Genomic DNA, 12719 nt, shown 5'->3' with positions numbered 1-12719 from the left:
TCGACTTCAGGAGAATGGCCGAGACGTCGGGACCAAACCGGCTCTTTTCAGAGCCAACACTCCTTCAAAAGAGATTTTACTCATGGTTGTACCATGGAGGAAGGAAGAGAAGGAGTGCAAACGAAGGGACTTCAAAAGCCGAACCTGTGGTGCCACGATCATTTAACGACAACTCATAATCATCCACATACCTTACACAAACAATGGGCGATCTAGCGTATGTAAGTTTGCACGTGCACACTTGGTTCTTCACGCAACTATGGCATTGTATGTCGTATGGATATAATAAAGAAAAAAATACTTTTTTGAGACCTGATAAATTTTGGGTACACTTTCGCCCACCAAAATAAAAAACACAATCGATACCAACCATGCTTTCTACTATCATTATCTTCAAACTGTGTAAGATTAATATAGATCCTGTGGACATTGTGTTTTGTGTTAGAAAAAAAAATACATAGACTCGATTAGAAATAATTAGAAGTAGAAATAATAAGCAACAAAAGACCCGCACACTGAAAAAATGCACCAGCCAAAACCAGCCAAAAAAAATGCACCAGCCAAAACAACACCAACCGGTCATCATGACAACAAAGGCTTGAAGACACACCCAGCCTTCCTACCCCCGTAGCCACCCGTGACCAGCGACCAGCTAACGCTGCCCCGACCAATCCATTCCAACAGTGTTATGCGAACAATACAAGACCATGGTAAGAAGTGCTAACAACCCTTTTTAGTTACTGTTTTGTTGAACATGTGAATAGCATTAGGAACAAATGATCGTCTGGCCCGGCATAGTGAAGTCCTAGGAACAGAAAGACAAATACCCGACCTTATTGAATGTAAAACAACTGTTTTATTTGCATTATTTTGTGTACTTTAAAGGCAGTGGACACTATTGGTAATTGTCAAAGACCAGTCTTCTCACTTGGTGTATCTCAACATATGCATAAAATAACAAACCTGTGAAAATTTGAGCTCAATTTGTCGTTGAAGTTTAGAGATAATAATGAAAGAAAAAACACCCTTGTCACACGGAGTGGTGTGTTTTCAGATGTTTGATTTCGAGACCTCAAATTCTAAACCTGAGGTCTCGAAATAAAATTCATGGAAAATTACTTCTTTCTCGAAAACTACATTACTTCAGAGGGAGCCGTTGCTCAAAATGTTTTATACTATCAACCTCTCCCCAATACTTGTTATGAAGTAAGGTTTTATGCTAATAATTATTTTTAATAATTACCAATAGTGTCCTCTGCCTTTAAGAGTATTTATTTCATACAGTGAACCAATTGAACCCAGATCAGTACCAATTAAATGCTTAGCGATTTTCCTTGGTCTCTCCAGTTTCTCAACATTTCGTTTAGACAGATGATCACAATTACAGATCAAACAAAAAGTGAGAATACTTTGAATCAGTGACTGGTTAAAAAAGATTTAAGATCCATTGTCAACGTGGAGCTCTTTTACACCCTTTAAGTCAGGGTTTCACTGTAAAACAATGTTCTCAATACAACAAATTTATTCTGAAAGTCTAAAAACTTCCAAAAATAAAGACCAGGCAGAGTCTTGGTAAAGAAAATGTGAAGTTGTGAATGCACACTATGTACACTACATGTATGTACGTCATGCATGTACTGGTTTTTAGAAACCCACTTTCTTACAATCCTTTTGCACGTAATGAATACATCAGTAAAACTATGAATAAAGGTTTATTGTCATGTTTTCCATAAAATAAATGTTTTTGTCAAGGATTGTTGTGCCTGTTCATTATGCAAATTGTGTAAACTTACAAGTTTTGAAAAGAAACCACCCTGGAGTCTTGCACAGTTTGCAGAACCATTGTTTTGTTAGTGAGCTATTAAATTACTTTCCAAAGACATGTCCCAGCCACATAATATGGGGCTTTCCAGTTATAGCCCAGCAGGTGCCTTGAGTCTAGACTAGAGAGCTGTCCATGTCTGGATCATGATATTGATTGATTGAGGATTTGATTTCATTAAGGAGGGAGGAGAAAGGGGCAGTGTACAGTCTGTATCTCAACAAACTCCTTACAGGATAAATAAGTTGCAGGTGTGATGTGGCTAGTGGACAAAAATTAGTGATGAGCTCCCCTTATGAAAGTGGTCGTTTGGATTTTATCCAGCCTAGTTTTGAATGAGTCTATTGAAGGTGCTTCTCAATCTCTTATACATACTGGTAGGCGGTTCCATTCATCAACAAGTGTCACAGCGAGCAACAATTGTTTTGTTATACCTTTGTAAAATTGTTATTCCCTTGAACATGTGGTTGTTTCGTATACAGCACTGGAAATCGACCAACGCTGGGAACGATTAAGGTGATGTACACCGGTGTACATCACTTGTCATGTTACCCGGCCCGTCAAGCCATGTAACATGTGTTTTTGTTGCGCGTCATATGATTGGTTCTCGACCAATCAAACTTCACAGTTTGTTACCTAGGTATAACAAGCGTTTTTGTTGCACGTCACATGATTGGATCTCGACCAATCGAACTTCACAGTTGGTTACGGAGGTATAACAATACAACTTGTTGAGACCTTTTAGTAAGGAAATTACTGGCCTACTTATGAAGTGTACCATCAATTCCAGCTTGAAAGAGTTTGTGTGGGAGTGTCTCTGATGAGGAACAACGTTGAACGCCTTTTTCGTTGAAGTCCATGTTTATAACGTCTGCTTGACCTCTGCTGTCTAGGATTTTGGTAAGGTCGTTGACAGCCATGCTTGTTGAGTCTCTCAAGATCGACCTTTGCGAAAACCATGCTGCTGGTTGTTGAGGACATTATGCTGTTTGAGATGGGTCGTGGCTTTTGAATGGATTATGTGTTCAAGTATGTAGTTTGCAAGGAATTGAAGTGGCAGGTAATGGTCGTGTACAGATGGTATACAAAATAATATTGACTGCTTCGAGTGCTATGGTTTAAACTATGACTCCCGAGGTGATCCCCGGAGCGTTCTATTTTCCCTCGGCTCAGCCGTGACGTCATGTAATGCAGTCGGAGGGAGTCGGGAGTTTTTACCATAGCACGAGTAAAAGCAGTCAATACTAGTTTTTTTATAACACCCCAACAGACAATTTATCATCCTCGTACACGTAACGTTCATACGGGCGTTTCAGATTCAGAGATACACAACTGATTGGGTTCGAGGGTGGGTAAAAAGACGTCTGGGTGTACTGCACTCCGTGTGATAGTCGTTGGGCAAACGAGGCACTATCACACGGCCACCGTTTCTAACAAAGATATTGACAAAATAGGGACACCGCCAACATAGGGCTAGATAGCTCAATTGGTAGAGCGTCGGCACGTTAATCCGGAGGTCGTTGGTGCGAATCCCACTTTAGTCAATTCTTTGTTCAACCCCAAAAATCATTTTAAAATTTACCTAGTCAGTATCCCTTGTGGTTTATTGACATCTGAAACAAAAAGTTGCATCCCCTTAAGGTGATCCCCTGACTGCCGCTTCCCAGGTTGTGTCGTAATTTGGGTGTGATCCCTGGCTACACGGCAGTTAAACGGTTGTATGGCTTCTGACTGGCACCCCGAACAAAGATATTGACAAAATAGGGACACCGCCAATATAGGGCTAGATAGCTCAGTTGGTAGAGCACCAACATGTTAATCCAGAGGTCGCTGGTTCGAATCCCACTCTAGTCAATTCTTTGTTCAACCCCAAAAATCGTTTCTAGTAAAACTAAGACATATCATGTGATGCGCTCTAAACAAATGAAAAAGCAGAATATTTGTAAGGGGTGTTAAAATTATTATTACCCCACTCTGCACTGACACAAGTAACAAGTCAATTGTTTATTAAACAAATAAAAAGCCATTTCCTTTTGAACTCTTCTTAGTCAAGACGCTCTTGAAGGTTGTTGGAAAGTGTTTACACTTTCACTTCCTATAATTGGAATAATGGTTGCCAACCATAATGTCCAATGTAGCATGTAAGCCCTTTAATGGAAGTATTGTTTACAAACCATAGTGGAAGAGTAGTCATACATAAACCTGTGCTTTCTAAACTTGTTGTGTGTTGCCATTGATTACATGCAGTACCTGTATGTCAGTGCTTTAGTCAAGTTCATGCCCCCCCCCCCACCCCCACTCTGAGTCACTGTTGTCCAAGTAAAGTTAGTTGTGATATATCCATAATTGTCAATTCTCCTGATGATTGTTGACCGAAAGGTTCTGAGCTGCATTGAATAAATTTTCTAGCATTTTGGGCATTTCTGTCAGACAATGATCCGATTTGAAGATAAAGATAGTAGAAAGCTTACCTTTAAATGTTACTTACTGAGGTGCTGTAGTTTTTGAGAAATGAGTAAAATAATGTCACAAAATAATTTCCTCTCAGTTTTAGCATGTTTTAACGTATTTACAAGTTATGGTATTTTACCTTGACTGTTAAATACACTTTAAAACAGATGATACAAGTTGCGGTATTTTACCCTGGTAAATACATTTTACATGCTAGAACGCCTCTGCTCATGGATCTCCACTGGCTTCCAGTCAAACAGCGGATCACTTTTAAAACAGCACTGAACATGTTCAAAACTGTATCCAATACTTTCCAATCAAACTTTTGAGACACATTTGTTTTCAACAAACCCAAACTCGAAGGCCTTCGATCTCAATCCAATCTGGTGGTACATGTACCTCGATCTGCCAGGAAGTTTGGAGACCAGTCATTTTCCATTGCTGGTCCCCATAGCTGGAACTCGCATTACTACAGAGATGCCAAGTTCAGAAGAGACCAGCTAGGCATGAGATTTGCCGGACCCCTCTCCCCTTAAAAAGGAATCGTTCACTTTGATCAGGGCATTTTTTTGTTTTACTTGGATTAGGAATGGCCGATTGAACAATTGTGTATTTGAAAACAAAACAACAAAATTTCAAAATGCATCAAAGACCTCTTCAGTTTACTTCAAACTCACATTAGGTAGGCAGGATACGGGTGTGTCAGAGATATTCCCCCAAAAGACAAAGATAAATTTCAGTCTAAAATGATGTCAAAAATCCTCCCTCTGCTCACGACTTGTGCCTGTCGAGTCTACGCTCGTGGAGGGCATTCAATGAATTGCTAAATGAATTGGGACAAGCGCAAACCTTCAAACTAAGTTTTGCGCTCTACCAAATCGTCAGCTGAATTTGCTGAGAGAGCAAAAGTGGCGCAAGCTGCAATTTTGCGCTTTGTTTGTATGGCAGCTAGCTAAAGCTGATGATGATTCAGAAAAACTGTGCAATCTGCAGATTGTGCAAATTTTGTAGAATGCACTTTTGTTCATGCGCTTTTTATACATATCTTTAATTTTTTCTTCGTCTGGCCCTAACAGCGTTAGGAAATGGTTACGGGACATGTGAGCGTGAGACAGACCCCTAAGGTGTGAGTTTCACCCCTTACATGTATGCGTGAGACTTTGTAGGTCCGTTACAATCCGGAACGCTTCTTTTGTAGAGCAGTTAATTGATTCTTAAAAACACATCTGTTTAATCGTACCATCTAATTTGTGTTTGATCCTGTTGCATTAAGTATTTTTACGCTGTTATATTGGATATTCTCTTTTTGGCTTTTGGTTTTGTTCTCCTATAGCGCTTTGTATCCTTGGCAAAGAAGAAGAAAACAACAAAATAAGAAGAAGAAAAAAACAAGAAAAAAAAAACACGACAGCAATATAAGCTAGCAAGGCTTGACTGGGGAATGGTGTGAATATTATAAGTAAAATGAAGCCTGAACTTAAAATAACACATTTAGGAATTAAGAATTTAGGAATTGTTACCTTGTTTTATTTTCCCCTGTAAGTTAAATATTGACAAAACACTATACTGGGATTTGTTTTTGGATGATAGAAAAACTTAGACTTGTTATTGAAAGTGCCCAAGTTTTATAGTGTTTACCTTGTCCTTCCTTGTGGCTGGGTGTGCGTGGGTATGGGTGAGTATTATTATTAATATTATTTATTCGACCAATACATACAACAAACAAGTTACAATAGCACAAGACAGAACATTAACGGAAAAAAAAAAACAATTGTAAGAAAGCAAGAAATAAGGAAAATAAATACAGAATTAAATAAATAATAAATAAGGTTAAATTAAATTAACTTAAATAAATTATTTGAAAAAGAAAACAAAAGCAAACAAAAAAACACAATAAGAAGGCGGCTGAGGGCGGAGCATGCAGGAGGAAAACAGAACCAAATGGGAACGACAACCAGAAGGGATAAAAAACAAGGACAAATCATGCGGGTCACGGGTAACAAAAGTAAAACAAACGAGACATGTTTGCATTTCTGCACAAATGCATCTATAGCTGTTTCGTCAAAATGTTTTGAAATTTCTCAACTGATTTTGAAATTTGTTGTGTATTCAAAGCAATTTGCCTAATATGGCATAAAAAAAAAAATTTACACCGTGTCCAAATTTATGACTTATATAGGTCAAAAAATATAAAAAAATCATAAACGTTTCCAAATTTCTCAACTGAATTTGAAATTCTCTTGGCATCAAAGCAGTTTGACTAACCCAGCCTATTTAAAAAAAATGTTTTGGATTATACCATGTTCAGATAGCATTTTATGACTTCAAGGTGCAAATAATTAAAATAATCTTAAAAAATCATGTGATGACGTCATCATGACGTCATTTCACAATTCACAAGAACTTGTCAATATCCAACAACCTACTAAGTTTCAACATGATCGCATTATTACTTAGGGAGTTATATTAGTTCAAAAAGTGCACCTTTAAGGCCGCGTCACGTGACCCCCGATGACGTCATTGATCTGAAACTTCACACGTATGATGGCTGCCTGACAGTTAACGTGTGTGTAAAATTTGAAGTGATTACAAAAAACTTCACCACACACATCTTCAAAAAGTCCATTTTGACAAGTTTTCAACCTGCCGCTAGAGGGCGCTGTTGCATTTTGTGGCGTCATTGGTATTTTTTTGAACTGCCCACCCTTGCCAGGCACTAACATCGTTAAAAGCAACTTCATATCTTTTGCCAATTTTGAATTAGAGGGCCACTTCCGGTTTCGACAGGAAGTAGAGGTCATGTGAGGTCACGCACACGAAACAAAATGAAGACCTAATTTATCCCTACCCAATCCCGCAAACAGAAACCTACGGTCTCTTGTGGCTGATTTGTTATAAATTTTCAAACATTTAAAACACAACACCTTTAAGATGTCGTCACGTGACTTGTGATGATGTCATAATGACATCCTTGTTTTGCAATAATCATTGCCCCAATACATTTCATCCCTGAAAGTTTCATTGCAATTGCTCTTCGGGAACATTGCAAAACAGCACTTATAAAAATTATTTCTGAAGATGACAAATAAAAAAATAAAATAAAAAAACTGTAACAAAAACAAGAGCTGTTTTGCTGCGCTTCGCTACGAAACAGCTTATAAAAAAAAAATTAACAAAAACAAGAGCTGTTTCGCTGCGCTTCGCTACGAAACAGCTAATAAAATTTTTTTTAAAACAAAAACAAGAGCTGTTTCGCTGCGCTTCGCTACGAAACAGCTAATTACTGTTGCTCAGAAGCATGCTGCCCCAGGCATGACCAACAAACACAATGAACTCAGAAACAACAATAGGGAAGGGAAACCAAACAGGGGATCGTTCACGACCTGCATGCAAACAATTTGAACATCTATTACGCTGTGTGGTTTAAACAATGTATGTATGCACATTCAAACCGGGGACCTATAACCATAGAGCAAGGAACAGAAGGAGTTACAACTCCGGTCTTAATCACCGAAGCTCAAATCAATCCGATTAGCGCTGCGCCCACCTCCACTGGAAACACTATGGATGTGAACCGCATCGCCTGTAAAAGGCTGTACACATTCCGACCGCAGCTAGCTCTTTGTACCCCATGTGTGTTACCGCCTTTCGCTTCCGTCGCTGGTATCACATCGTTTTCCATTCATAATTATTGGAGTGGTAAAGTAGCAACAAACAAGCTCAACGCGTGCGCAGTAGACAATATTAGCCACGTTGCATGCGCACAGTGCTACATTAGAAACTGTCAACTTTGAGCTTTCTACTGAATATTGAAGCAAACAAATCAGCCTTTCCTGTGATGAGTTGTGACACTTGTTAAGTTTTGCTGATCGGAAAAATAATGAAATATGTAATGTCGGTGGTCTCCGGCCGTTGAAAACGAATTGTGATTTTTTGCAAACGTTTTTCCTATCGGGGGATGTGCATTTGAACGGTAGACATAATTAGACACGAACTAAAAAAAGGGAATATAAAATGGATTTTTTTTTATTACTTTTAGACAATTTGGGGTGAGATATTTTTGGTTAAGAAAACTGAGAGAGCTGTAAGTATTCAACTGATTTTGTGTTTGTTTTATAAGAATATTACAAAGAGATAATTCCTATTGCAATTTCTTTTGCTAAAATCATTGAAATGTCGTTATTCTTAGCTCAAATCATCCTTGCCGTATGCCGTTTGGTTGAGAAGGACGCTTGAACGCAATGCAATCTGTGTATTTTTCTGTGACGTAACCACAGACGTATAATACCTAGTTTTTTATATTAGGAAATGCGCCCGCAGATGTTTCTGCCGTGTAGCGCTGGTCGTTTGTGACCGCGGTAACGCACATGGAACCTTTGAAGACGACTAGTTGTAACTCCTTCTGTTCCTTGCTCTATGCTATAACATAAGAGGAAAAAAGGGTCCATGGTTCGGGAAAGGTCCACAGTTGGAAAACGTGGACAAAACCAACGGGAGCTGTTGCAGAGAGGGACAGTAGGAGGTCCACAATTGCAGGCATTACACACACTTGTGTCCGTCAGGTGTGCATAATCATTGTCCGAGCATAGAGTTACTTCCTTGCTCTATGTTCCGAGTGATAACTCAAGAAGCACTTAGCATATCAACTCCAAACTTGGTTTGTGGACTGGTCTAGGGATCCCACTGGAGCCTATTCTTTTGGACCCCAAAGGTCAAATGTAAAGGTCATAATGGCTAAAACAAAAGAAATGTTGTCCGAGCAATAACTTTAAATGGATTTGGCGTATCAACACCTAACTCAGTTTGTGGACTGGTCCTATGATCCCCCAGAAGCCTATTGTTTTTAGAAATGGATTAATGGCTTAAACAAAAGAAATGTTGTCCAATCAATAACTCAAGAAAGAGATTAATCTCAGTGAGGCAATTGTAATTGTTAACAGACCATTCTTGTTTATTCAATAAATGTATGCCTATTATTAATATTATTATTAAAACTTCCTTTAACATCGATTTTGAACCACATAACACTCTCAGGCCTGTACATGTGTAATTAAACATTTCATGCATGGAAGCCAGCATCAGTGCCCTGGTCTTCGCCTTGGTGCCGCTTAAGAAGTTTTTGATGTAAAGCATTTCTACCTTCATGGACAAAATGTTGGACTGAAAAGGTCATTAATTGCTGTTACAGGTACTATTTATTAGTAAGGGAATAAAAGGGTAGCTACAAGTTCTTTCACGGCCGTTAAAAAACCGGCAGGGTCGAATTGCTGTGTGAAAGGCATGAGCCGAAGGCCAGGGCCTTTATCACGTGGCAATTCGACCATGCAATGTTTTACCTGCCGTGAAAGAACTAGTAGCTACCCCTTTATTCCCATTCATAAATACCTTTTTGGTAAAAAGGCGTAATTAAGAAACTTTGTTAAAACTTATCCGTTTTCGCATGGTTTCCGACGTGCTTGTTTCTACCCGTGGTATGTGGTACATGTACATGTTACATGTTCCGTTCGTGTGCATACGTTCTGGTTTTCCTTTCACACACATCGCGGCCAACTCACCGACAGCGCCTGCATTGCCCGTAACAAGAAACGTCTTGCATCAAGACTAGCGCGGAGTACCCGCTCACAACCGGTTATAAACACTGGTCAAAGGTTTAAACATCAGCACGTGATGCGCTCTCCACCAATAGGAATAGCGAAACTGTCAGAGGTATTTATGAATATGATTTAAATATTACTTTATGTTAATGTTTGGTATGATTCTTTTTTTTGTAGTTCAGCCACATGAGTCGAAAGAAGACATCTTCCTTGCTGATGAATTCCCTTCACATGTACACAAACGTGCTATTGAAGGTAATATGCACAGGAATCGTTATGTAGAGACCTTGGTAGTAGTAGACAGGAAGATGATCAGAAATCATGGCGAGGAGAAGATAACTCCATATGTGCTGACAGTACTCAACATGGTAGGTGCAATCCATCTCTTCATTAGGCTTACACACATGTAGATACATTTCTTGTAATGTCCTCCAGTTTGGGGCTTAGCTGACACAGTATATAGTGACATTGAATGCATTTTCTTTGGTTCCATGTAAAGGTGTTGCATGAAATGCATACTAGGGTCTCTCATGGTCAAGTCAATGGTCTGCCTTTTGTAGTGTTTTCCACAGATTTTTTTGGGGGGAGGGCGCCATGACATCATCGGATGAGCACCCGTCTGACGTCATCATCGACTGCTAGTTTGTGCGTGACAGTCATGATAATTGCGAGGGGTGGGGTGGGGGGGGGGGTTGGTTGTTTGGTTGGGGTCTGAATTTGGGGGATTTAAAGGCAGTGGACACTATTGGTAATTACTCAAAATAGTTATTACCATAAAACATTACTTGATTACGAGTAATGGGGAGAGGTTGATAGTTTAAAACATTGTGAGAAGCGGCTCCCTCTGAAGTGGCTTAGTTTTCGAGAAAGAAGTAATTTTCCACGTATTTGATTTCGAGACCTCAGATTTAGAATTTGAGGTCTCGAAATCAAGCATCTGAAAGCACACAACTTGGTGTGACAAGGGTGTTTTTTTCTTTCATTATTATCTCCCAACATCCAGGACCGATTGAGCTCAAATTTCACAGGATTGTTATTACATGCATATGTTGAGACACACCAACTATGAAGACTAGCCTTTGACAATTACCAATAGTATCCACTGTCTTTAAGGCCTATTTAAATTTAATTCACCCCCAGGTGTCAAGTTACAAGGGTTTTAATCGTTAATATTTTAAATCTTTGACAATCAGTATCAAATCATTGATAAGACCTTGGGGCTGCTTTTTGCGTAATTATACAACAGTAATATAGGTCTTAATTTTGTTGTGTGCATGACCTTGTGTGCCTTCTACTTCTGGCTGAAACTGGAAGTGCCTTGTAATTTAAACTGCCAATATATTTTGAGTTGTTTTAAATGATGTTGTAGTCTGACAAGGGTCTGGTTTAAAAAAAAACAAGATAGATGAAGTCACCAAATTTAAGAGCGCGCTCTAGCGACAGACTTACAACATTTCAAAATATACTTTTACTAAAGGTTTGTGGCAGAGTTTATGATAATGTTTTCCATACATATTGTCCTGGATGGTAGCAACATGTCTGTGGAGTCTTAAGGCCCGGTCCCACTGCAGCGATAACGATAACGATAACGATAACGATGCCAAGAGAACGCATTCTATTGGTTGAATGAGTGTGTGCGTATTCTGCGTGGAGGAATTCAACCAATAGAACGCGTTCTTTTTACGTCGTGATCGTTATCGTTCTCGTTATCGCTGCAGTGGGACCGGGCCTTTAGCTTGATGATGTCATTATGTGTCATGTGGCTGTGCAATTTTTTGTGCACAGCCACATGACACAAAAAGTATCTCCAAAACCAGAAGTCTGACTGAGTTGTTAATTGGTGTATTGGTAGTCTTTAAAAGACATTACTTAAATTTGTAGTGATGTCGTGATGACGTGTTCATGTTGTTTTTTTGAAATTTTTTGCACTTTCGACCATTTGTTACCCGTTCGTTCAAATTGAGGTACATCAAGTAATTTTCCTTTTGGAGTTTTATCATAATAAATCCCAACAAGCAAATCTCAACATTGTAAATAAAATAAAAATTATGATCATACAACCTTCCTGTCCGAAATAATGTGGAATTGTTGATGACCTTGACGCTAAGTTTAACGACCCATTTTTGATAACATAAACGTCAGAATTTTTTTATAAAAACACGGCGCCTTACAATGTACATACTCATTAAAATAATATTTTTACGTAAGGAAAACATAGGTTTTCATCCCCCCGTAGTCAGACAGAAAATAGGACCAAAACGTACAAACAAAAATGAGAAGGTAGTAATAATGTGTAGTCAACTTGAGCAATAAATTTGACAATTTTTATTTTTTTATTTAAGAGCAATTTGCATTGTTATTTCCAACTTGAAATGTGAGTTTCGTTCCGTCAAAGTGTGAGACAGTACAGTGCAATGCATCACGTAACCCCCAAGCTTTACAGCAAACATCACCTGCGTCTTGTGCATAGCGCTTGTGGATCAGGCTGTACATTGACTCTGCTTGAAGACCAGGGAACATTCACAATTTTTCCATGCATGTTTCTCATGATTTGAGCGATGTTTCATACCCAACACAGTTTAACTGAAAGGTTATTCCTATAGTTAATTCAAATAATCATATCTCAAGAACCATATCACATGAACCTACATACATGATCTTTGCACCATATAAACATTATTGAGGTAATAAACAAATTTACACATTTGACTTTTACTTCCGGTTAAACTGGATGTTGAAATTTTGTATATAAAAATTAATTTCTTGTTAACTTTAATTTATATTAACAAGATGTTTAGACCAGAAGTATAAAGTGGCACATACAAAAATGTGATTCTTATCGATAAACAATA

At 38.6% G+C, this 12719-nt stretch overlaps 1 protein-coding gene across 1 annotated transcript in view; it reads left to right on the top strand.

The window, feature by feature from the left end:
• The window catches only part of LOC139934716 (A disintegrin and metalloproteinase with thrombospondin motifs 16-like), a 132887-nt gene that overhangs the window by 33066 nt on the left and 87102 nt on the right, over window positions 1–12719 (top strand). The window contains exon 5 of the mRNA XM_071929092.1: window positions 10045–10235. Coding sequence (XP_071785193.1) covers window positions 10045–10235 — 191 coding nt within the window. The remainder of the gene's footprint in view (window positions 1–10044; window positions 10236–12719) is intronic.

This window comes from Asterias amurensis, chromosome 3 (genome assembly GCF_032118995.1).
Source record: "Asterias amurensis chromosome 3, ASM3211899v1".
NCBI classification, from domain to species: domain Eukaryota; kingdom Metazoa; phylum Echinodermata; class Asteroidea; order Forcipulatida; family Asteriidae; genus Asterias; species Asterias amurensis.
This window is presented reverse-complemented; position numbering and strand designations above follow the sequence as displayed.